Source organism: Lissotriton helveticus, chromosome 3_1 (assembly GCF_964261635.1).
Source record: "Lissotriton helveticus chromosome 3_1, aLisHel1.1, whole genome shotgun sequence".
Lineage (NCBI taxonomy): Eukaryota > Metazoa > Chordata > Amphibia > Caudata > Salamandridae > Lissotriton > Lissotriton helveticus.
In genome coordinates, this window is record NC_136061.1 from 1,724,368,627 (window position 1) to 1,724,395,731 (window position 27,105).

Here is a 27,105-nt window from a genome sequence, read left to right on the forward strand (position 1 = left end):
TTATTTTTTACATTAAACCGGACACATTGCTGTGATTGGATTTTAAGGTAGCTTTTAACCGCATGCGTGCGGGCGGAATTCCGCCCGTACGCTGGGTTTTGCGAAAGCGCATGTTACGTGACGAGCTGGGCTCGTCATGAGCGTGCGAGGAGGCTACGCCATGACGAGCCCAGCTCGTCATGAGCGTCGAAGGGGTTAATAGAAAGGTGCCTTTAGGAAGTCACCACTTTGTTGCCAAAACCAACAGTAGTGTTTCCTGTTTGTCTGCAGCCATTGTCACCAGAAAGAACATGCTGCCCCCTGCTAGGAAGTGTGATGTGCTCAGAGGAACAGAAAACAAAGAGAATTGCTGAAGGGAAGAGGTGTGACCTCCTCCAGCAGGATGATTCCTGGGCGATGGCCACAGATTTCCCATCTCCATAAAGGCTAATGATGATCACACCTTTGCCTGGCCACTCTTTTGTGTAGGCAGACAGGCTAACGTCTCTTCCAGAGGGGGAAAATGTGTTGAAGAATCACTTTTCCAGGAGAAGTGTCTCATTATGCTTTATACACCCCAGGGGTGCCTACGGCTTCTCATCTTGATTTAGGGTAGAGAGGGATATCCTAGGATTATTGGAGATTGAAACCCCCAGGACGTGACATAAAGTGTGGAGGTTAGCCTCATCATAACTATTGTCCCATTGTCTAGGGAGTCCTCCTATCCCATTAAAGAGAAGATAGCATAAAAGTGGTACCTCAAACCCTCAGTCCTCAGATCATTACTGGTCAGGGAAGAAGACTGAAGGACTGCCCTGCTTCACCCTGGGCCCAGCAAAGTGATGCTGCAGCCAAGACTGACACCTGCTGAACCAGTAGACCACATAGAGAAGACTGAGCTTGCAGTGCCCACTAGAGGAAATATTTGCTAGATGTGCCAGGACGGAAGGAGTGACCAGAAGAGTCAGTTGGCTGACTCCCTGTTGCAGCTACAGGGCCTCAAAATCTGGAGCAAGTCTTTACTTGTGAGAGCCGAGTTGCCCAGAATCATCTGCCCGCTGCTGGACGCAGAAAGACAGAGTCCTAATCTGCCTGAGCTGTCCGCAAGTCAGTGGGATCTGTGGCCTTCCTCTAAGGGGTCCTTGGTCACCTGCAAGAAAGAGACACCTACAGATAGCTGTAACCAAAGCAAGTCCAAGAGAGGACTGGTAATCCTGCTGGCCGTTGGCTGAGGTACCGCAATTCAGATTACAAAGTTTTATCAGAACTTAAATGAATGTACTTAGCTAAAAAAAAAATCATATCTCCGGTTCCCCTCAATAGATTTTTGTCATTTGAGTGTCTTTTTTTTAAGATAAAAATGCACTCTAGTTCTATAAATTTGTGTTGGATTTTTGTTGTTTTAGTACTACTACATGCATTCGATTTCTTCCTTTGACTAAGTCTGACTGCTCTGTGCCACAGATATCGGGACTGAGATAAAGGATTTGTTAAAGAAACCTAACTGAACCTGATAGAGATTGTGACATTATTGCATGGTAAGCTCTCATAACCACACCACATATTAATCCACTTTCCTACAGAAGGAACATTGTGTTCAACATAATTGACATAGTTGAGGCGTCTCACATGCGGATTGCTTAGGCAGCAACTTAAATGATCCCTGCTATAATGTAAATGGATGAAAATGTGTGTGAGACTTCTTCGCTGTCAGTTAGCCACTTTCTTTGCCAGGTGTCTTTACTACCGTTTTGTCTTTTATAAAGAACAGCAAATGTGATGACAGTTTACTGTGTTGAAGAGCCACTTAACTTCTCAAACTCGGCAATCTGCCAATCCCTCTCGGTATAGACTGCTGGCACTGGTGAATATGTAGGAAAATGCAGGAGGAGCACAAGGTGTCACTCTTGCAGAACATAGTGTTCATCATGCAGAACATAGTGCTCCGTTCATCGTCTGTAAACAGTGTAAACCATTTATTAGCAGTGCTAGTTCCTGTTTCTAGAGGATTTACTGTTAGTGTTTCTCTATTCCCTTTTACCGAGTATCCTCCCTATAATGTAGAGGGGGAGGAGAGGGGGGCAACAAGCAGCATAAATATTTCTTTCCGAAGTGAGAGTCTTACTTGATAAACTAGTCTTTCAGGGGGCACTATGCAGATATCTGCTCTGTTGCTATCATGTGCATAGTTGAGCTTGTTTGGTCTGGGCTCTCTGAGGCAGTTTATTTCTGTGAATGTGGATCATGATCAGCTCTTCCATAAGTATTTGTGTACTCCATACTCGTCCTTCTGCCTCCTCTGGTACAGCCGTGCTGTTGCATTGGTGTGGGCAAGCAGGTCTGTTTTCTCCACTGTGAGCTAACATCCAAATGTGACTCTCATGGAGCCCCCTATGTTATGCTGGCATTGACAGGTTATAGCAAGCAGTTAGGAATAAAGTGGTCTTGAAGTGGGAAGGAGGATGGATAGAAGTGTGCCCTCCCCAGATGGCTTTGTAATTTATAATTCAGTAGCAGAGATCATGTCAGTAGACTTTGCTAGTTAAGGTGTAAAGAAGCATAGTCTTTTGCAGGAAATTTAAGCGGTTAATTTTGTCCAAATTTCCATTAGCCAATTCTCGGAGAAGTACGTTTAAATCTCGTTACATATTTAATTTTAACCATGAAAATAACTTGTTGTTACCATGATTAGTAGTACTCTTACACTGTCTATCAAATTGTTAATGTTAACCCAGCAAATTGTATTTGATTTCTTTTTCATTGTACTGCCTATGAGTTTTTAAGAAACTTTTCATTCTCGCACTTAGGTTAAACAGATAGAAAGGCGAGATTCAGTATTAACACCCAAACAACAGATTGATAGGTTGATCCGACCTGGTTCTTCGTACTTCAACTTGAACCCATATGAGGTAAGTGGATATTTACTAAAGCAATCAAAAATGCTTTAAAGTTTTGACTAAGTCTGACTGCTCTGTGCCACAGCTATCCGGGACTGAGATAAAGGATTTGTTAAAGAAACCTAACCAAACCTGATAGAGATTGTGACATTATTGCACGGTGAGGTCTGATAACCACACCACATAATAATCCACTTTCCTACAGAAGGAACATTGTGTTTAACATAATTGACATAGTTGAGGGGAAATCACAGCTCCTATCCTAACCTCATTAAAGGGGGCCCCATTTCTCCCTGGAATGTTCTAGCACCTGTTTCCCAACCCCTGATGGGCACTGCTGCCTCCTGGACCCACGAGACATGACACCTCTTCCTCAGGCACCTTAAGGCACAGGATCGTAGTGGGTGGAAGTACATTGCCATGGCTAATGTAAGCATGTTATATATTGCTCTACGCAGATCAGTGGCATGGGGTGGGTGGAAGTACTTTCATAATACAGCCCCCACATCAATGTGACTTACAGGTGCTGTGTGTGCAGTCTACATCCCAAATATGAGACTATTCCCACCACAACCCCTCTGCGAGCAACCCCCCTCCCCAGGCTTTCGGCACAGAGATCTTTTTGTTACTTGCAGTTCTTACCTTGCACTCTTTCTAATACAGTCTAATGCCTTCTAGTATGGCTGAAAGGGGACTCTTAGACCTTGTAACCCTTTTTTATATGTAACGTCATAGACATTTGAGTCAAACGTGTATGATTTATTGTCTCTGTTTAATATGTGGGTGTGATGCAAAGCATTTTAACATCCTGCATTAGAAAGAATAGTGCTATAAAAGAATTACATTAAAAAAATTAATTTGTAAGTGCTTTTAAAATTGTTCTGTAATTAGTCATGCAGATCCCCCTCATTTTGTGTACGGAGGTAACTAGTCCACTGTCCAATGACGGTACCCAAGAGCATATGTCATTAACCTGCGGCCTGACCTAACGGAACATAGTGGGGCACACATGCCTATTTACTTTAGAATTATTTGTATTCAGTCCCTATAGTATTTCGCGATTCACGAACCCCCTCCCCCCAAATCAGCTGACTAGCGCGATGTTCGCGAAAATCACAAAATGCTGGATGGCCTGTATAGCGTATTAAACAAAACACCAGAGGTTTTTGTACAATGTACGTATTTGAAGGAGGCACGTTTAAATAAAATACATACCTTGGAGCACACAATTTGTTCAAAGGGGAAAGCTCAGATTTCTGGTTTCACAGTGTGCAATTCAGCCAGTAGATGTTTTTTTTTTGATGAAAGGATAATGCTTTCTCTGTAATTTAATTCTTGGCCATAAGGTTACAGCCTGAGTGGCAGGCAGAAGCCACAAGAAAGTTTGGGCTGTTTCGGGCTTGACAGTCCAGGAGCACCGCAAACTGAGTCAAAGCCAGGTATAAGCTCAGGTTTTCAGTGGCTGTCACACTTCTTATACCCAGAGTATTCTTTACTTCAGGGATGGAGAAAATAGGTCACAGTATAATTATAAGAGAATTGGTAAATTCAGGTTTGATTCCCTCGATTTTGGCAACACTTTCACCGAAAAATTTCAAGTGTTTTCAGCAGCCAACATAAACCAATCTGCAGAGTTCCATTGACTCTCCTAATCCTGGTTGGGATGGTAGCTGCTCTTAGCGGCTCCCTGCAAAATAAGAAACATGAACTGTATTTTTTTCTCCATTGGATGAGACACGTAGCAACGTGCCAATAATAAGCCCCCATTATTTTATGCCTGCCTGGAGACCTTTTTTTGCAGCCGAAATAGTAAATGCAGCGCTCATCACGCTAGTCAGCTGATTTCGCGATTTTGTTCTCGAATCACTAAAACACTAAATGCTGGAGGGTCTGACTAAACAGTTGTTCATTGCATTGCCCACAACACCGTTGGAACCCTGTCAAAGGTGGATCTAGCATGGTGGATTCTTAGCTTAATTTATTTCGGTCATATTAACGCTAACCACACATTACAAGTTACTCTAGAGCGCATTCAGATCATAAGACCGGTTTCACATTGGCTTTCCTGGATAACATTCCAATATCAGACATATGTGGTGCTGCTACGTGGCCTTCAGTTCACTCAATTAGTGAACGCTGTTATGAGGATATTCATGCCTGTCAAGAAGCTCAAGTGGGCCAAATTGTGCTTCAAACTTTGTTCAAGTCCTCTCCTTCGTCTGCTCGCAGGGCGCTGCTTCAAATGTTTGGGCACTGCTTTTCACTCTGTGCAGAGCAGGTTATTTACATCTGCACATGCTGCAAACGGATAATTTATCTGGAACATTCAGTTTGCAGCTCGTAGACTAGCATGTGCCCTGTTTACCTCCCTGTATGCGAGTGAATAGAAATTTGCCTGTGGCACTCTTCCCACCTGCCTTCATCTGTTAATTATCTTGCTATTACACAGACCTCCAATTCTGTGCATGTCTACAGATTAACAGCAATACAAGCTGCCACTGATTGTTACACGTAAGTGACATTTTCCTTTATTATCTTCTAGAAAATAAGATTTTTGTTGCCGCTGAAGTACCTGGTGACCTTTTGTTTGAAAGTTTTCTCAAGTTATTATGGGAGTTAAGCAGCAATCGTGTATCAAGGATTGATTGATCGTTTTAGCACATGCCTTTGGAAACTCCTTTGGTGTGGCCGCGTTATCGAAAAAGGATATATAAAAGTTAGGATACCAGCACGTGTTATGTAATGATGTTTTCAAGCTCATACTTGAGCTTTTTTCGAGTTCTAGAAGTGGAAATGTATCTATATGTGGTTTGTTATATTTTAGTTTTGAGTGTGCTACAGTTAAGGTGCCTTTTCCTCTTAACTGGGATAATAAAAATGGAATAAAGAGTGTCCTGGCAAGGTTGCACCAACTTATGTAAAATACAGGTCGGGATTCACCTTTAGGTTTTGTCAATACACAAACATCATATTATGATGGCTTGTGACGACATGCTATTGAAGATAACTGTGTAAATTATGTTGTCTGGACACAAATATGTTACATACTTAAATCGTGCCCAGCAATAGTAAGACCCTGCAGGGGCGGCCTTGCTTTCATGCCCCTCAGAAAAGGAGCAGAGGATGAGTGGGGGCCTGGGATTTCAAAAGCCACTTAAGCGAAGCACCTAAAAACATAACCTGCCTGCTGATTGATGATCAGGCTTCCCACACGCACAGTCAGTCTGGTTGCGTTGACTCTGCTTGTCGCAGTGTGGCTGGAGGAAGCAACAATTTTACGGCTCAGCTGTACGGATGCACGTAGTGACGTGTTTGCGTACAGCCAGTAAGAAGCCACCATTTTTTTTTTTTTTTTTTATTGAGAATTCATTGATACAAAACAGATGCAGCAAAAGAGAATGTTTTCTTTACAATAAAAACACATAGTACTAACGAAGATGTATTATCCGGTAAAAAGTAGTTCGGTAAAACAGAGATACAGGCTTAAATAAATTCATATAATATATATACAAATAAATACATATTTACACATACATTATAAATATAGATATAAGTATAAGTGGGCCCAGCCTCATTTAATTATATCTGCCCATCCCTCCAGACTTTCAGGGGGTCCCACATCTTATTGCCGAATTCCCGCATTTTCTTACCCTTATAAAGATATAAGGTGGATTCAATATTGTGTATACCAAGAAGTCTGGACAGCCACATTTGGGATGTTGGGGCATTAGAATCCTTCCAGGCAGCTGAGAGTAAAATGCGTAATACCGCCACGGCCAGAAAAATAAAAGCCTCTGTTTCCCTGTTAACAAGAGCCGTTTTACTATCACTCCCAAAAATCATCACCGTCGGGGATAGGCTGATCTTTATGCCTAGCAGCCCCTCCAAAAATGTCTCAATCTCAGTTTTTAACAGACTGAGCTTCTCACAATTAGAAAACGTGTAGGAGATCTCCAGGGTCTTTCTGGCACCTAGGACAGTTGCTATCAATCCTCATGCCCCAGTCATGTAGTTTAGAGGGAGTATAGTACAGATTAAATAATGTTTTAAAATGTTGAGCCTTCAAGTTTGAGGAGCGCAGTATTTGTTTATCCAGCCCCAAAGCTTTATCAAGATCGATGTCAGGATCTTGTAGTCTGTCTGCCCAAGCAGCCTCGTGCTTCTCGAGATCATCGGGTATTCTTTCTATAAGGGCTTGATTATATATTCCTAATCTTATCTCCTCCTCTTATCAAATATCCCAGCACTGGGCAAAGTGGGCCAGGAGCTATTTCTGAAACAGCAGTTTTAAGTGTTTGGGAGATCTGGAGATATTTAAAAATGTGGCCGCTGGTCAGACCGAACTTCTCCTGTAGCCTGTTAAAGCTCAGTATGCTGCCATTTGGCATTACATCTCCAACCGTCCGAATACCCAGTAGTTCCCATTGTTGCCAGGCCCCATCCACACTCAAGTTTGGTAGGTACCCTGAGTTCCACAGCGGGGTATACTTATTAATCTTGGGGATATGAAGCAATTTCTGCAGATTTTTCCATAAATCCCAGGCACTGAGCAACCCTTTATACCGGGATTTTTAAAAAATCTGCGGCTAGTTTTTCTCAACAGTGCCCCTACGGCCTCCTTGCCCATCAATAGCTCGTAAATTGATGGAAGTTCATATAAATCAGATGTCGGGTCATATGAATACCTTCTACTGAGTGCTGGCATAAATAATATAGACATCTGCGTCAGCAAGCAAGCCCAATGATAGAGTCTTATGTTTGGGGCTGCTAGGCCTCCACGTTCCTGTAGGAGGGTCATATACCTGGCTGCCCTCCTAACTTTACCTTCCGGAACTCCCAGAACGCGCAGGTTATTGCGCCTTAACCGATTTTCCATATCCTCCAGTTTCCACTGAATGTCAATGACCTGAGCGCTCTGGGAGTCTACCTTAGATGATGCTGCAGCGGCTTCCGCTTCAGTTGCCACAATCCGTTCCTCCAAGTTGGTGACCCTATCCCCCACATTAGTGTATGCCTTAGACAGTTTTCTAACGACACCCTGCATCTTACGCATTGCTGCCTGTGCCTTCCGGGTGTCCTGCCTTGCTTCTTCCCTACCACTTGTCGCTCGGTTTCGGCTAGATCTTCGGCCTGCACAGCAGCAGACAACGCTGCATCCGCCAGCTCCTCTACTTCATCCGGAAGGGGGGTAAGTGCAGGATCAATACCTGCTTCTTTAGTCTCCTTACATTTTTGTGTCACTGTCTCCTGGGCTAAGGGCTGCAGCACCGTCGCATCAGTGTTCTTTTGGTTCTCACCGCCACGAATCAACAGCTCAGAAATAGAAGGGAACTGCCGTAAGCGCTGTGCCGCCAATTTTCCTTTCTTGGTTTGCGCCGGTGTTTCAACATTTTCACCTATATTCGGGATCACTGAGGGCGGAGATAAGTTTGCTGTCTCATGCTTTGTTTGCTCCATACTTGGGTATGCAGCTTGGGCCATTTGTGCTGTCTGCATTACCTGTGCTGATTGTGCTGCTTGTGCAGCCTGGGCTTTCTTATTTGCAGCAGCCGCTGCCTTTGCTGCTGCTCCTGCTGTCGTTTTCGGGGCCATTATTGATGTAGTAAAGGGTGAATACAGCCTTCGTTGCAAGTTTCTGAGCAGAGGTGCTCCTCCCGCTGTTCTCCCCTCGTTTCGGACGACCTGCTTCTGCCAACTCCTGACACGCCCCCAGCGCCTCAAGCGTCGGCGCCAAAACGGCCGTGAGCAGCAGCCTCAGAATCCCGTCTGTGGCCGCGATCCGCCTCGCACCGAAGCCCGCTGCTCCGGTCCACCAAGGACTGCAGTTCATCAGCGCACCTCCTCTCAACCGGGTAAGTCGCTTCCTCGATGGGGAAGAGAGGTTACTGCGCCGCGCCCGTGCTGCTACTCCGCGGCTACCTCACACAGCCGCCATCTTGCTCCCGCGCCAGTAAGAAGCCACCATTTAAAATGCATGCCGGGAGACCCTTTTTAGCGGCTGAATTAGTAAATATCGCGGCCGTTGCGCTAGCCAGCTGATTTCGCGGTTTTTTTACCCGTGACTCGCTAAATGCTGGAGGGTCTGATTAAACGTAGTGCCCATAATAGGTGCAGAGGGGGTACCAAACTTTAAAGGCCTGTATCGCAAATTGTCTTTTTCAGATGTTGAATCTTTCATCTCCATAAGTTGTAGCGGGTTGTGTACGTTTTGAAAAAAAATATTTTTCGAAGATGCAAAGTGCTAAAGAAATCCATTTGTCCTAGCTACTACGTAAATCATTTAGATGGGGCAGCACAGATGCTTTGCTGGTCGATAGCATCAGCCTCCTAAGTAAACTTTCCCAGTGTGTCTCTCCATAAGTTCGATACCTCTTCCACTCTAATATTTCATCGCAACCCCAAACTGCTCCATTGTGGTCTTGTTACGCACTCCAAATCCCTTGCCCTTCACTCTTTCACCATAGTTTACCTGAATTTCTTTAGTCCCTTTGAGAGATGGGCTCCGTTAACAGACTGCCAACAACCCTACCTTCCTCTCCTCCATTAGCCCTGACATGCTTTAAATGAGCAGTGTTGGTCAAAGCAGCAACAAAGAGAGGCCTAATATTGTGACAGAGATGACAACATGTAAAGTCAGAATATTGGTTTATGCCCATTAGCATTGCCATCCTCGAAATCCTATTTAAAAGTGTGTGTTCTTGAGGAGCCACGACGGCGACCAACATGGCAGCATAGACGCCCGGCTCCGCCGCTCGCCCTCGCCTCCCGCACCATCCTGGCAATGATCCTGCATCTCAGCCGTGGCCCCGCGTAGATGAGCGGATGCGGTGCCCGGCCGTGTAACTCCATAATGAAAACTGCCCCAGACGGCCGAGTAACATCGTCGTGAAGATTCCGGCCTCTACAGTGGGCGAGCCGGGACCTCGAATGGCACTGCAGCCGCCGTGGAAGTGATCAACATCGGCCTTGGTCGGCCATGTTGGATCGGTGACCCGGGCCGAGACTCGTAACGCATACATTGCCGTGGGTAGATGGGCTCGACACGGCTCTGGACCCCTAAGCTTTGTGGCATATGTTTGTGTTGGCGCCTGTGAAGGTGGATATACTGGGGTGCTATGCGGAGTGAACAGCCCGGACCGGCCTTTCTCGGGGGGGCTGCCAGTGGGCGACCACGCACCATCTGAGGCGGACATCGGAAGGAGATCCCTCGCCTGGTTACGGCCGGTAAGCGGTGCGCGGCATTGAGCAAGTGTGTGGGTTCGAGTATCATGACCCATATGAACGCTGCGGCCTGATGTTAATATCCTAGCTGCCTGCTGAGACTGCTCCTTATCCTGTTCGGAGGCTCCTCTGAGAGGGGCAGTGTTTTGTACATTGGCGGAAGAGGGATGGAACCTACAGTGAGAGATGTCTTTCTGGCCATTACGAACTTGCACTCAGCCCTGAAACGTCGGTGGCTGGTCATCAATGGCTCCCAGGCGATCATTGCTCCTGCCACGGGATCTACAGAGGCAGATGGGCACAATGTAGATTGGGTGCCCGGCCTTTTCCAGTCGGTTGACGCCGAGGACTCCCTGGGGTGTGCAGAGTTGGGTTGTGAGACCAGTGAGCACGGCGGCCGGAGCTGCGTGTCTGCTGCCCTTTTTACCTACTTGCCGGCTGCTCCACCTCCTGAACAAAAGTGCCTTGTTTTTTCGACAACGGACAGTGTACCCTGGAGGAGCAGTGCTGACTCTGTGCCGCTGTTTTTGCTGAAGGCCCGGGTGGCCCCTACTGCGACTGTGGGTCCATCGAGTTTGCCTGCTCGGGGACTGGGGAACTTGTCTGCTTCTGCTCGGACTGGCCAGGGTTGAGCGCTGACTGTTTGCGGCATTTTATGGGTGATCCCGGTTACGATGCGGAACATGGCTTTTGATTGTGCCTTTGGGGGGTTGAGATGAACGTAAATTGATGCTCACTTTCCACCTTGGTGGGCTCACACGCTTTTCGGTTTGTGGGGGGGGGGGGGAATGGGGCCGGGGCTAGGGCCCTCCTCCGGGCTTTCCCATTTTCGGGGTTCTTGCTGGGGCGACAGGCGTGCCTATAGGGGGGGTGGGCCGTAGTCTTCTGCTGGCATGTAGGGTGGGGGGTTGGGGGATGGGATGTGTTTTTCGTTACTTCTTTGTCTCTATGGCCCTACTTTTCCTTTTCTTCTCTTCTTATTGTATCCCTTTCCCTTATTTTTAGTATATTTCTTTCCTAGTTGGGGTAGTGGGTTTTAGTTGCGTTGGGAAGACTCCTGTAATGTGTACTTACGTATATTCTCTATTATTACTGCTTCATGAGTAGGACGTTAAGTGCTAGTACATAGCTATTGTCGCTTCAAGTCCTGTTTTTGACTTCCCAATTGTGAATCTCTATTGAAGACTATTATCCTGTTTTAAGACTTGCTTAGTGTACGATTTCGCAATATCGTAGGCCATTTGATCCTTCTACCCTTATTATAAAATGGGATCCTCTTTATCCTGGAACACTGTGGACAAATTTAACTATGAATCCTGATTTAATGGACTAGGCCGGACCGGAGATAACTGGATTGTTGTCACTCGCTGTGCGAGGCTTTGAATCTTTTTGAGTTGGTGATTTGCGATTCTTCGGCCTGTGCCTGCTTTTATCTGTAATGCTACATGTGAGGTTTTCCAAATAAAAACATAATTTTTTTTTTTTTTTAAAAAGTGTGTGTTCTTTAGTGAAAGAGAATCCAAATAATTGAATGCTTGTGCAGGAAGTTAGCCAACAGCAGGACCAGGCCATGCATCATGGTAGAAGACCTACGTCTGTGACGAAATGACCAGGTCAAAGGAAGGGGGTAAAAGCAGTATACAGATCTTTCAGCTAGACGAAAGCAGCCTAGTGGAGAGGACAGTTTAAAAAGCACCACAAAAAATGATTATGCAAGATGAAGCAAATACTGTACCGCTGGTCAGGCTGATGAAGACCGCAACAATTCCATCCACGTATTAGCAGCACCAGTGAGAGGATGCTGATGGGACATCTACCTAACAGTGAAGTGAACATGAAAGGGTTGAAGATAAAGGGAGATAGAAAGGACACACCAGCTATGCATTGGTGAAAGTGAGGACCAGCAAGCAGGAGGAGGGACAGTGGGAAGGGTAGTAGCATAGGGACAGTTTGAGAAACTTGCAAGAAGATCCTATGACTACATTGAGGGAGGCGGTGTCTGACATAGGACCCATAGGCCCCACTTTCCACCCTTCAAACTCAGTAAATTAAGTTCCATAAATTTGATTAATAGTAACATCTGTTACTTATACCTCTTAGAAACGACAAAATAAATGGCTCTGTATTAAAAACATTGTCAGTGAGGAATTGATTTAGGCAGAGGAAAGGGCCTCAGAGAAGGGATAGCATACTAGAAGACGTGAGAGAGACCAAGCAGAATAAAAAGGCACATAGTGAAGGTCAGATAATAGAACAGAGAGAGCTTGCTTTTCTTGGCAAGAGATCAGGGATTGGTTCATTGTCAAAAAGAGCAATGCGGTTTAAACTACAATATTCCAGTTAATACATGATTCATCCATCCCTGGGGGCAGAAGCTTGGCTGTCTGGCTGGCTTTGACATGTAGAATAAACACAACAGGGGTCCTCAGAAACACAAAGCTCTCGAAACTGCACATCAAGGGAAATCGCCTCAAAATCAAGACACAAGAAGTAGCCTTGCATACAGTCAAGAGTAAAGAGATTAGTGGCCCCCAACCTGTGGTTCGGGACCCTCAACGTGTGGTTCGTGGACCCCAGGGGTCCGTGACGCATTCCAAGAGAGTCCGCAGGTCTTGAGTGCCTACCAAATCAAGCCTTCTGAAGACGCCTTCTGCAGAAGAGGTGAGCCTCTTGTTGTTTTGAGGCTGATCAGCGTTCGGGCAGCTCAAGACCTGGGCCAGCAGGAAGACACTTCTCCAGCTGGGGCCTCTCGACCGAAACACTTGAGTGTTTTCATATTTGTTACTTCATTTGTGCAGCAGTTTTGAAAGCACTGCAAAGTTCCTTGTATATCCAGCAGTTTTTAGGCAACAATAAAAGTGTCAAGATGACTTTGGTGTTTAATGAACCTGCTAGAGAGAGGTGGGAGTTTTTTCTGGTGGCAATTTTGACTCATCCAAGGCAGCTCAGATAATTATACCTGCTGCAAAGAGCATGTACTGTAGTGTAGTTCCTATATTCCCAATAGGCTCTGCGCATTGGGATAATATATCCTGTAGTTTAGACGTAGGACTGAGGTCGACTAGGTCTCTACCGAGTATATTAGACTTAATTGTGAGTGCCAGCTAGCTCAGAGGTCACTAGAATCTTTATCGAATTCACAAGAAGGGATTAGTTTCTGACAACCCCATAAATATGACAACTTTGTTTCCCAAGAATAAGCAATCTATCTCTAGAGTCGCGGAAACAATAGATAGATATTTCACTGAGTCAATCGTGCAAGCTCCGTTTCAGCAGAGGTGCAGAGAAGTAGAGAGACGGGTGTTTTCAATAAAGTATTTATTGAACATTCTTCTTTCTCATGCATAAGAAATGAACTGCTACATTCGTAATACTGGGTTCGAGGCATGTGGGCTGCTAAATTCATATCTTAGCATTAGATCGCCGCCTAGTGTTGGGCTCGGATGATTGCACATTGTTGTCCTGGAAGAGTCTTCGAAGTATCCTGAGATAGGTGGCTCCTCCCCTGGACTACAGTGCGCATGGGCATCGGCTCCATCCCCAGATTGTTTTTTTCCGCCATTGGGTTCGGATGTGGTCTCGACGTCTTACTGTCGGAACCAAGTAAAACTAACTTTTAGCGGCCAAAAGGCCTCGATTTTCTTGCGTCGGTATTGTCTGCGCACGGTCTCGAGTCTTCCGTCTCTTGGAGCCGGAATAAGCGGAGTTTTCTTCGCTCTCGGAACTTTGAGGCCTTCTCATCGCGACACGACTGCAAGCCTTTTCGGACATGGAGCGGAGCCCGTTTAAGTACTGCCCGCTCTGTGGGTCCAAGTACCCACACATCGATCTACACCCCGTGTGTAACAAATGCCTTTCGCCTGACCTCGACGACGGAAAGTGCAAGGCCTGTGCACAGTTCCGATCGAAGAAGACTCTCAAGCTTCGGCGCGCGGTGCGCATGGAAGCTAAACAAGCGGCACCGGATCCGGAGAACATCTTCGGCGACCAAGACGAAGAGGACCAGGGTCATCATCTCCAAATCTCCCCACCCGGGACGGAGGTCGAGGCGGATCCGGGAGACGACGACGGAGTCGCGGGTCCAGGCCTTGAATACGTCGACGAGGTAGGAGACGACGATGAGATTTATGGGGCCGCGGCGGATAGCTCAGCGGACGAGCTCTGCCCCGAAGGTTACGAGGATACTGACCGGGACACGGGATCGCCTGTCGGCCTTACCCAAGACCCGTTGCCGCAAGCCACAGCCCCGCCTTCGGGCCCGGCCACGGACTTACTTGCTGGGCAGACTGTTTCGAAACCGAAACCGAAACCATCGGGATCGACAACACCTAAAATGGCCGACCCGAAATCGAAACTGAAAGTTAAGGACTCGAGTGTCCCTAAGATGGCTGCCGTGCCGGTGAAACCGACGGCGCCTGCTACCCCATCGACTCCGTCGACCTCCGGTCCGCAGAAGTCGAGGAAGTCCGTCGATTCCGATGCTGCGAAATCGAAACCGACGCCAGAGGAGGGGTCCTCCAAGAAAGATGGTCGGCACGGGACAGCGGCTCCGACGCCGTCAAAACCCGCCAAAGTCGGCTCCAAGGAGGCTACGCAGGCACACGGAAAGAAGTCTGTGCCCCGAACGCAGGAATCGGAGGCGGTACAGACGGGATCCGCGCCCAAGACGCACAAGGCCCACAAGGACGTCGGATCCGAGGGGAAAATCAGACCATCCTCGTCGGCGCCGACACAAACTGTGAGTGTGCCGTCCCCCATTGCCGACTCACTGAAGAGGATCAGGGAAAAGGCCTTTGCCCCGTCGGCTCCGATACCATCAACGCAGCCGCGAAAAGACACTCCAGAGAAGCCGTCTGGGAAACTTCTCTTTATTTTGCCGCCGAAGGAGGCGCCCAAGGCATTTTCAACCAAATCGGCACCGAAACAGGTGGTTTCTTCACCGACTGGCCCACTTCCACGTCAGGTGCTCGAATCCGAGGACGATTCGGCGCATTTCATCGACGCTGACACAGGCAAACTGACCCTCTATAAGAGGAAAATAACTTCGGAGCCAGTGGACCCCTATGTCATTCCACTAAAGAAGAAAAGGGTGCCCCTTGACGCCTCAGGCCTCACGGAACCAATCCAGCCTCCTCCGAGACGGAGCCCTACTCCCTCCCCAGACCACTCTGAGGGTGAGGGGTATGATGAGGACGACCAGTACAATTTCCCAATCAATGAACCTGATGTGCAACCGGATTCCTTTGATGACACTGGTGACCAGAACACCCAAGGTGCGGGGCAGGACCCGCAGCCTTTTAATGCACGGGCATCCCCGACTGAGGATTCAGCAGGTTTTCATGCCCTACTCGAAAGGGCGGCAGCCAATCACGATGTGGACATGCATGCCGACCCTGTGGAGGAAGACTTCCTTTTCGACACTTTTTCGGTCTCTGAAAGGACAGTAAAGACACTGCCTATGCTTAAAGGAGTCCTCAAGCATGCTGGGGACATATTTAAGGAGCCTACGAGAGCGAGAGTGGTCAACCCTCGCATTGAAAAAAAGTACAGACCTGCACCTGCGGACCCCGCATACATTCGGGGACAATTGCCATTGGACTCTCTTGTGGTCGCCAATGCCAGGAAACGTGCCAACTCCCAGACTACGGGTGAAGCTCCTCCCCCGGATAAGGAATCCAAAGTGCTAGAGGCAGGGGGCAAAAGAGTAGCTGCACAGGCATCAAACTTCTGGCGCATTGCCAATACACAGGCGCTCTTGGCGCGTTATGATAGGGCGCACTATGACACCCTAGAACAGATCGTGCAACACCTGCCTCCACAGTTCCAAGAGGGCACAAAAATGCTTATCGAGGAAGGGAAGCTAATCTCAAACGCAGCCATCAAGTGTGCACTTGATGCTGCGGACACAGCTGCTAGGGCTATCAACACTAGCGTTATGCTGAGACGACAAGCGTGGCTCCGCATCTCAGGGTTTAAACCGGATATTCAGACGACAATTCTTAATCAGCCAGTCAATCCTGATAGTCTGTTTGGTCCGGATGTTGACACCACCCTAGAGAAAATAAAGAAAGACACAGACACTGCTAAGTCTATGGGGGCCCTACAGTCACAGCAGTTTCGTGGCGGCAATTTTCGTCGCTCAGGTGCACGTGGAGTCACCAGGGGACAATTGGGTCAACAATCCCAGTTCACAAAAGGTGGGACACAATCCTCGTTCACTAAACAGAACAAGGGAGGTTACAGGAATAACAGCAACAGAGGTCGCGGCAGAGGAAACAACAGCTCCCGCACCTCTACTCCCAACAAACAGTGACTCTCTGTCACTGCCCCCCGACCACCTAACACCTGTCGGGGGGAGACTGCAGCGGTTCCTGCCCGTCTGGAGAAACATCACCACAGACAGGTGGGTGCGACAACTAATCCAGTATGGTTATTGCCTAGAGTTAAAGTCCACTCCACCCAACATCCCGCCAAGGCAACGGCCTATGTCCGCAGAGCACTTGCTCTTATTGCAGCAGGAGGTAGTGGTGATGCTGCAAAAGGGAGCAATCGAGCTCGTGCTGGTGGGGGAGGAAGGCACAGGGGTATATTCCCTGTACTTCCTTATTCCAAAGAAGGACGGTTCTCTCAGGCCCATTCTCGATCTACGTCCCCTCAACCTGTACATACTATCGGAACATTTCCACATGCTTACACTGCAACAGATTCTTCCCTTGCTAAACCAAGGAGACTTCTTAGCAACCTTAGACCTCAAGGATGCTTATTTCCACATTCCACTACACCCGTCACACAGGAAATACCTCAGGTTCACTATTCAAGGCAGGCACTACCAGTTCAAAGTCCTACCCTTCGGAGTCACAACAGCCCCGAGGGTGTTCACAAAGTGTCTGGCGACTGTAGCGGCGCACCTCAGGAGGCAGAACATCCATGTCTACCCCTACCTAGACGACTGGCTCGTGCAAGCCAAGTCAGAGCACCAGTGCGCCGCAGACATGTCGACTACAATTCACCTTCTTCACGATCTGGGTTTCTCCCTGAACTACCCAAAATCGCATCTTCAGCCGGCGCATGTCCGGCGGTTTCTAGGCGCGACGATCAATACCCTGACGGCCATGGCTCAGCCAAACCAGGTCAGGATAGACAGCATGCAGGCTCTGATCCAAAAGTTCAGGCCGCAACACTCGCTTCCAGCGAGAGTGTTCATGCAGTTGATAGGCATGATGGCCTCCTGCATCTTCATAGTCCCTCACGCACGGCTACACATGCGCCCGCTCCAGGAGTGCTTAGAGAATCAGTGGACACAGGCTCGTGGGCAATTGACAGACCTAGTGTTGGTTACCAGTCGGGCATACAACTCTCTGCATTGGTGGACTCCACACAACCTTTGCAAGGGCCGACTGTTCCAAGAGCCTGTGCCGCAGATTATCCTGACAACGGACGCGTCTCTCCAGGGTTGGGGAGCTCATGTGCTCACTTACACAGTGCAGGGACTATGGACGACGCAGCAACAAAAGATGCACATCAACTATCTGGAACTGATGGCAATCTTCATGGCGCTCAAGTCCTTCATTGTACATCTGTGCAACAAAGTCGTGCTAGTCCGGACGGACAACATGACCGCGATGTACTACATTCAAAAGCAGGGAGGCACCCACTCGCCACAGCTGTCTCATCTGGCTCAGAGCATGTGGAAGTGGGCCATTCAGAGGAACATTTTCCTCATGGCAGAACACCTCCCAGGAAAGGACAATCAGATGGCGGATCTGCTCAGCAGATACAGCCATCAAATGCACGAGTGGGAGATACACCCGTCTGTTCTCCACCCGTACTTCCAGCAGTGGGGTCATCCGGAGATAGACCTGTTTGCCACAGCAGAGAACGCAAAATGCCAACTCTTTGCCGCCAGGTTCCCTCACCCACTGTCGCAGGGGAATGCGATATGGATGAACTGGTCAGGCAAATTTGCGTACGCTTTTCCGCCAGCCCCTCTAATACCGCTGGTCGCAAGAAAGCTAAGGCAGCACGAGATGACTTTCATCCTGGTTGCTCCAACGTGGGCGCGCCAAGCTTGGTACACCACGTTCCTCGAACTCTCAGTGGTGCCGCATCAAAGGCTGCGCCTCACGCCCAGTCTTTTGACGCAGAACCATGGAGACATTCAGCATCCAGATCCACAACAGCTCAACCTGGCGATCTGGCTCCTGAAGTCCTAGAGTTTGGATACCTTAACCTACCTCCGGAGTGCATGCACATCATCAAGGAGGCGAGGAAACCAACTACTAGAGCATGCTATGCTGCAAAGTGGAAGCGTTTTGTCATTTACTGTACGGCCAATGACATCGACCCGCTAGATGCATCTATCCCCAACATCATCTGCTATCTGTTGCATCTTTACAAGTGCAATCTAGCGTACACTTCCATTCGGATACATCTATCCGCCATAGCGGCTTATCTCCAGAACAGGCAGCACCTCTCTGTCTTCAGGGTGCCTGCCATTAAAGCCTTCTTTGAAGGTCTGAAACGAGTCATTCCCCCAAGGACACCGCCAGCTCCGGTGTGGAACCTCAATGTCGTTCTCACCAGACTGATGGGACCGCCATTTGAGCCCCTGCACTCGTGTGAACTCCAGTTCCTTACGTGGAAAGTAGCTTTCCTTGTGGCTATTACGTCTCTGAGGCGTGTCAGTGAGCTGCAGGCGCTCACAATCCAAGAGCCATTCATTCAAATCCATTCAAATAGGGTAGTGCTACGCACTAACCCCAAATTCCTTCCGAAGGTGGTGTCACAGTTTCATCTAAACCAAACTATTGACTTACCAGCATTCTTTCAAAACCCGCAAACGGTGGCGGAAAGAATGCTCCATACCTTAGATGTACGGAGGGCGTTGATGTACTACATAGACAGAACACAACCCTTTAGAAAGACAAAACAACTCTTTGTTGCCTTCGCACCCCAACACAAAGGCAACCCTATTTCCAAAGCAGGGATAGCCAGGTGGATTGTTAAGTGCATCCAGATATGTTATCAAAAAGCCAAGCGCACTTTAACAATACCCCCCAGAGCGCACTCCACACGCAAACTGGGGGCATCCATGGCTTTCCTAGGGAACATTCCTTTAGAGGATATTTGCAGAACAGCCACGTGGGTCACACCACATACCTTCACAAAACACTACTGTGTTGATGTGCATTCCAAGCAGCAAGCAGCTGTAGGACAGGCTGTTCTCAAGACACTTTTTCAGGTTTCTGCAGCTGGCACGGGCAACCGCCGCTGATGGAGGGACTGCTATGTATTCTATGCTAAGATATGAATTTAGCAGCCCACATGCCTCGAACTGAATATGCTACTTACCAGTATGCATCTGTTCTTGGCATGTAGGGCTGCTAACATTCATATCGCCCGCCCTCCTCCCCGGTGCCTGTCGCAGCTGCAGATATACTATTGTATTTATTCATTAGCATGGACATCTTTTACACTTTTCACTCCATCTTCTGCCACAATGGCGAAAAACAATCTGGGGATGGAGCCGATGCCCATGCGCACTGTAGTCCAGGGGAGGAGCCACCTATCTCAGGATACTTCGAAGACTCTTCCAGGACAACAATGTGCAATCATCCGAGCCCAACACTAGGCGGCGATCTAATGCTAAGATATGAATGTTAGCAGCCCTACATGCCAAGAACAGATGCATACTGGTAAGTAGCATATTCATTGCAAAGTATAATGCGTACAGTACGAATAGTATTCTAAAATAATACTGTAAAAGCATGCACTTGCACATCATCGCACAATTGCACTTAAGCTCCATGCACAGATCTTTTTAAAACTACCTCGAATGCTGTATTAATTGAATAGAATTTCACATTGTGATTTTAAAAGTAACAAAACCTTGCCTCGCATTTGCCTCTTTGACACCCGCTTCTGTTCGCCGGCTCCCCGTTCCACCACGGGCTGTCCCGCTTGACGGGGAGGGAGCGTAGGCGGGGCAGTGACAGGTCAGAAGTCGGGGGGACGGGACTAACCCGGCAGAAGCACTATTTAGTTCCGGGCTTCACAGGGAGCTCGCTGGATTTGTTTTTATTTAAAGGCGAAGGGGCGGTATGAATAAGATATTGCCACTTGCACATCGCACAATTGCACTTTAGCTCCATGCACAGATCTTTTTAAAACTACCTCGAATGCTGTTTTAATTGAATAGAATTTCACATTGTGATTTTCAAAACCTTGCCTCGCATTTGCCTCTTTGACGCCCGCTTATGCTCGCCGGCTCCCCGTTCCACCACGGGCTGTCCCGCTTGACGTGGAGGGAGCGTAGGCGGGGCAGTGACGGGTTAGAGGTCGGGGGGACGGGACTAACCCGGCAGAATCACTATTTTAGACGGTTATGTGCTCGTCGCGCAGCGGACGAGCGCAGCGGGCGCGCCAAAGGCAAGCCCGTCTGCGCCCAGACGGGACCAGGGGCCACCCCCCTGCACGAAATCACGTAGTTCTCAGCTATTCCATTACTGATCTGGTGATCCTCAGGGTAAATCGCGATTTTAATTGCAAGACATTGCCTTTGGAGGCCCCCTCATCCCCTTGCCCGGGGTGCGCGTTCTCCTTTTCCCATCTCCAGCCAGGATTAACTGGGGTGTCTGCTGCTGACACAAATATTAACCCAATCAAGAGTAAAGATCACGTTAACCAGTATACTTTCCTTACTACAAATTGTAGATCGGTCTCTAAACATCAAGATGATATTTTCAATCTCCTGCTTGATCAGAAGACGGATGCGCTATTCCTAACAGAGACTTGGTTAACTGCAAGCTCTGGGCCGGACATAGCATCAGCCCTCCCTCCCAATTACACGATAATCAGGAAAGACTGCCTAAACCAAGGAGTAGGGGGTATAGGCATCAAAAATACGTTTCAATGCAAGTGGGAAGATGTCAACCTGGTAAATTGTGAAGCAGGGCTTTTCAAACTAGCCTTGTCTTCGCAAATTACACTTTCAGGGATTTTAATATATCGCCCTCCAGGGGCAGCTGGGGATTGGGTGGCAGCCCTACCAGAATATATTGCGCCACTTCTGCTGGAAACATCTATGTTTGCCATCTTAGGAGACCTCAATCTGCATCTTGAAGACCGCAGCTGTCCAATGATTCTCAATTTTCTTTCTGATCTTGAGGCACTGAACATCCACCTATGGAATACAGGCCCCACACACAGAGCCGGTCACTTATTACATCCAATCTTTGCAAATTTTAATCGTATAAAGTGCGAGCCCGCTCTGTTAATCCCGTGGTCTGACGATTTTCTTACCAAATTTCACATCTGGGAACCCGCTCATAAAACTCTTGTAAAATCTGGGGTATGGTTCAGAAATTGGCAAAAACTCCATATAAAGGATCTTGACGAACAACTAATTAGATCCAGCCCTTGTTTCGATCTTGAGAAGATCGCCATTAGTGACCACAAGATGATCAATTGTTGGCTATCTAGTGCCATACAAACTATTATTCCCCGGACCCTAAGCAAGCAGAAATCATGTAACCCCCCGGTTCCGTGTTTCACATATAAATTGAGAGAACAAAAAAGTCAGTGTAAAAAAATTAGAGAGACTGTGGAGAAGAGATTATAACCCCGCTAAAAAAGAAATATATAAGCATGCACTAAATATGTATCATCTGTCCTGCAAAATCGCCAAGGGCGATTTCACCAAAAACACCATCTTAGGAGCTCAAAATCACTCAGGGGTTCTCTTTAAAACCCTAAAGAATCTAGCTGGGGCAGCAGCTCAACCCGAACCTCCTACCCTGTCTCCCATGCAATGTAACTCCATTGCTAATTTTTTTCAGGAGAAAATAGCGACAATTTATGCCAATTTCACTTCAGATGTTGACGGCATTGATGGTCCATCGAATGTCTCCCCTTCTCGCTATAGTGACCAAAGGGATTGCACTATGAACCATGTTCTTACAGCATGGCAGCAGCTAAACATCAATACTTTCAGTGAAACCCTGAATAGTATCAAATCAGGCTCCCCCCCAGGACCCTATGCCTGCTCATGTTCTTAAACAGCTAGACCCATCCATTTTGGAAGTAATTAGAGCGCTGCTAAATGCCTCCCTTAATGAAGCAGCAATACCTGGTGAGTGGAAGCACGCCATGGTGATGCCCTTGTTAAAAAAGGCCAATAGCGATCCGGAGGTTCTCTCTAACTTCCGCCCTATATCCCTTTTACCTATTTTTTCTAAAATCCTTGAAAAACATGTAAACAAGCAGTTGACGGACTTTGTCCATGATAACAACCTATTACACCATTCTCTATCGGGCTTTAGAAAAGGCCATTCTACAGAATCAACCTTACTGGGGGTCACGGAGGTTATCCGTCAAGAGCTGGATACTGGAGGTACGGCGGCACTCATCTTACTAGACCTGAGTGCCGCATTTGACACCATCTCCCATACAATCCTGATTCAGGCGCTAGAAGATATAGGGGTTAGAGAAAAAGCACTGAAATGGCTGGAACAATTCCTCCTGAACCGGACCTTTCAGGTCTTTTCTAAAAATAACTCTTCAGAGGTCCAAAAGTCCACTTATGGGGTACCACAGGGCTCAATTTTAAGTCCGTTACTCTTTAATGTCTACATAACTCCACTGGTTAGGATCGCGGATGAAATGGGTCTGACCATTTATTCCTATGCGGATGACACGCAACTTGTGTTCTCCCTTACCCCCACAGACAAATCTGGAATTTCTCCCCTTTGCACTGGGCTCCTAAGAATAGCGAACTGGCTTCACTCCAGGAAACTTAAACTGAACGGGGATAAAACAGAGTTGCTCATCTTCGGTAACCAAAAAAATCTCTGGGGCCCGACCCACTGGTCAGCAGAAATGGGGGCAACCCCGGTTGCGGTACAATCTGCTCGCAACTTAGGGGTAATACTTGACGATAAGCTATGTGTGCACATATAGCCAAGACAGCTTCAACCTGCTTTTTGATCCTTAAATGGTTGAGAAAAATTTTATGGCAACTACCAGATGACGCACAAAGAACAGTATTACAGGCATTGGTCAGCTCGAGATTAGACTATGGCAATGTACTTTATCTAGGAGTCACAAAAAGCATTCTGAACCGACTTCAAGTGGTCCAGAACTCTGCGGCACGACTGCTCCTTAATCTCCCAGGGCGTACAAGCATGACAGATCACCTTAAGAAACTACACTGGCAAAAGATTGCCAGCAGAGTTAAATTTAAGGCACTATGTTACATGTTTAAGATTAGCTCTGGAGAAGCACCTATATATCTACGCAAGATTGCTCAGAAATACATACCCTCCCGTAATCTGCCTTCCATGAACCAGGCAAAATTTATAGTTCCCAGGGTCAATCGGGCTCGGATGGGCGGCCGCTCATTTGCCCATCTGGCCCCTGCACTGTGGAACTCACTTCCGCTCTGTTTACTCCTAGAACCATGCTACCTTCGTTTCCGGAAAGAAATCAAAGCATGGTTGTTCCATCAATAGCGCTTCTCCCTCCCTTTCCATGTGTAACGTAGATCCAAGGCGCCGGGAAACCCTCAGGGTAGCTGTCGCGCCATATAAATGCAATAAAATAAATAAAATAAAAATAAAGCATGGTATGGTTTCTAAGCCATATAAAATAACATAAGATACATACATTAATAAAATAATGACTAAAAGTACTCAACTGGTGCTTCTAAAATACGCCTACCCCGGTGTACCTAACCTAGGTTTAGTATAAGGGAAGAAGTGAGGTGTAGCTTAGTTTTAGTATTCTTTGCCAAGAATCTATTCCAAGAATTCTCTAAGGGTCTAATTAGCTCCGTACCTTGGTTTAGAATGAAGGAGGTCTTGTATCTCTCTCTCAGGACTCGATTTCCCAGCAACCCGCAAGGGTAGCCTGGAAACACTGGAGCTGGATTTCTCGGCAGGAGAAAAGACAGCGTCTCTCTCAGTGCGTCTGCTGGAGGGTCGGCTTCCTTCGGCACTTGCTGTAGCAGGGCGCGTCGGGCAAGTAGATAGTCAAACTGCTCCAAACCGTGTGTTTGCTTGGGCAAATGTGGGCATATTTATACCTTAAAGGTGCCGAGATTGACGTAAGGTTGGACATAATAACCTCATCAAAGACTCAGTTCTGTGAAAACTCCTTGAGTTCTTGGATAAATCAACGTTCAAGCAAGGGGAAGTCCCTGACTGCTGAAGGCGGGTTTTTCCAAGAAATCGTTGTTGATTCTCGCAACTAGTTTAAGTAGCCATGCTGTATTTGGACTGCATAGGCTAAGTCTAAATATAGTTATGATTTCTATGCCTATATAAGGATAGGGTGATTTATACCTATATATGGGCATGAATCGGGAAAATTACACTAGGGTCCTAGATTCATATAGAACAGTACCATGCACATCAGAGAACAGTATTTTTGTGCGTAACACAGTGGGCTACTCTTTTGTCACCAAGATTCCTTTGTTACTGTGCAGTTCATAAGGTAAATTCGTAATCTAGCACAGTGAGTTATGAACTGCCATCAAAGAACTGCATGCAAACCTCATGGTACAAGTTAGGAAGTTATGTTTTTCCCTAGTCTTTCATTATTCTGATACTGCTATAGAAGATTTGCTTGGGGAGAAATAAATGAGTATTATTAAAGTCCACGCTAACCACTGTTATGTTTTTAATCCTGAGTTTCTGCTTCTCCAGCCCTGTACTGCTAAGTATACCACTATATGCATATATGCCAAAAGAGGTATCCCCCCTGAAATTGCCTTGGCTTCAATAGACCTCATTGGGAAAAATACAGTCATTCCCAACCTTTCGACTCCTGAGGACTCCACTGAATCTCTGCGTGAAGCCGGGACCCCCAAGCAATTTGTACGGTTTGAATTTCAAACATTAAAACAGTCATTCGCAAAAAACACACAAACAAGTACACACCGAACAAATGCTTGAATTACTAAAGATTTTATTATTTTACATTGAATAAATCTGAAAAAAAGAAATCAAACAATTTACTGGGAAGATTGGTGCTGCATCTCAACGACTATCTTTTCAATGTTTGGTTTTATTTCGGAAAGTTGAATAGTCAGGTCAGATTCTACATTTCCCAGGTGATTTCTGTATTTATTTTTTAGGTACGTACGATCTGAGAAAGCTTTTTCACATAAATGCATACTCCTACATGCCAAAACTTTAGGAGAGTAAAGTAGGAGAATGCTCTATATCATTCTGGATGAAAACACCAAACTAAGTAATCTGAAAATGCTTGGCATAACCCCCTGCATATTTTGTGTCATTGACTGTAAACTGCAGATCCTAGTAATGCATATAATAAAATACACACAGTTTGTCAATCGGTGCAACTTTCATTATCATTGATTGATTGGGATGAGGTATTTAAGAAGCGGTTCATATGCCCAAGGTGCTGTGCAGGTAAAAAATGCACTGTTGCAGGCAATCCTCAGCACTTATAGCTACAGACGTTTATGGTCCCAGGGCATAGACTCATTTGTTAGGTAAAGACATGTGCAAACAGGCAACTGCAATATCGAAAGTTGTCACTGCATTGATCTGTCCATATTTAAATCTGCTCCCTCGTCCGCATGTTCATAGATCATTTCCGAAGTATAGGGAGGGCAGAACTCTTTATTCTCATGTGCTTTACCTCTGAAAGCAAAGTAAAAGGACAGGGGCCAGGGAAGGTGGAAAGCAATATCCAGACAAATGAGCAAAGGGGGGGCCAGACTGGTGAAAGCAGTGGACAGGGAATGTCTAAAGGCAGACTCAAGTGTGTTCCAGGTCCGTAGTCAAGGTAGAGCAGAAGGGCACCTACTTCAAGTTCAGATCAATTTGAAGACTAAGGATGGGGATATCTGATAGATTCCAGCTGGCAAGGAAGAAAATGAAACCAGCTTTCAAGAATATTCATAGGAAGAGGCATATGAACACGCTTGAAAGAAACACAGAGCTCAAGTTCCACTGCCAAGCTCCCAGTGAATGAATTGGATGGCACGTTCAAATTATATGCTTTTGGGTAAATGCCCCAAAGCATATAGACACAACCCCACACTCTTACGGACCACAAGGTGAATAGAAAATAAAAACAGCATGGTTAGTCAATTGGAATAGTTCCTCTGACTCCTTGCAAGCATGGGGATCATAGGTGACTCTGGGACTGCCCGTCCGCTTGTTTCATCTGTCTGCTGCTTATTTCACCTAAATACTATTCTCGTGCATTTAGAACACAACTTTCACTTTTGACCTCCAAGTCACACTGCCAATAAATAGAGCTCTAGAGCTCTGCATCAGCCAACTGCAGCAAATTGTGCAGGGTCTGACTTTTTGCCACTAAACTAGAGTAAAGAGTTCACTGAGCCCATAATAGGCTGCCCCTAAACTTTGCATCACCAAGATTAGTTTCCCTCTCCCTGATTGGCTGTGCGTGCCGGGTTCCCACAGCTCTGAACCTGCTCGTCAATGTTACAGTGATTACCAGTAGAAAGGCACAATACAAATTAATTCATACTGTAAAGTGACATATTTGACTTGCGGTTATGTTAGAGGCAGATGAACAAACTAAAATGTCAACATGACCTATGGGCTACGTACATATTAAAACTTCTTGTCCTTGAGAGGATTCCTCAATTTCCCGGCATTGGGCGATATAACTTCCACACCCCTGGTGTAGAGATTGTTCCAACGATTGGGAGTCAGGGTGATCGTCCTCTACCAATAAAGGCACTACTTCTGTAAAGGTGGGCTGAAGGTCCTCCCTCTCCATCAAATCATGATACCTTGAGGGGTAGAGCAGTTGTCCCATTGTTTTGTGGTTTTATCTACTTTTTATTGATGACGTTAATTGCAAATCATTATACAGAGCAATGCATTTACTGTAAATCATGCTTAATCGCATCTAATTCTATCGTCTTCTATTTGTTGATACTGTTCCTGTCTTGTTTTACTCATTCTGTAAACGAGGTAAGGTGATGTGTAGCCTGCGGAGGCTCGTA

The 27,105-nt window shown here is 46.8% G+C and overlaps 1 protein-coding gene across 1 annotated transcript in view; it reads left to right on the forward strand.

Moving 5' to 3' along the window:
* DNAJC8 (DnaJ heat shock protein family (Hsp40) member C8) overlaps positions 1–27,105 on the forward strand; it is a 222,262-nt gene that overhangs the window by 11,763 nt on the left and 183,394 nt on the right. The window contains exon 2 of the mRNA XM_078682509.1: positions 2,787–2,888. Coding sequence (XP_078538635.1) covers positions 2,787–2,888 — 102 coding nt within the window. The remainder of the gene's footprint in view (positions 1–2,786; positions 2,889–27,105) is intronic.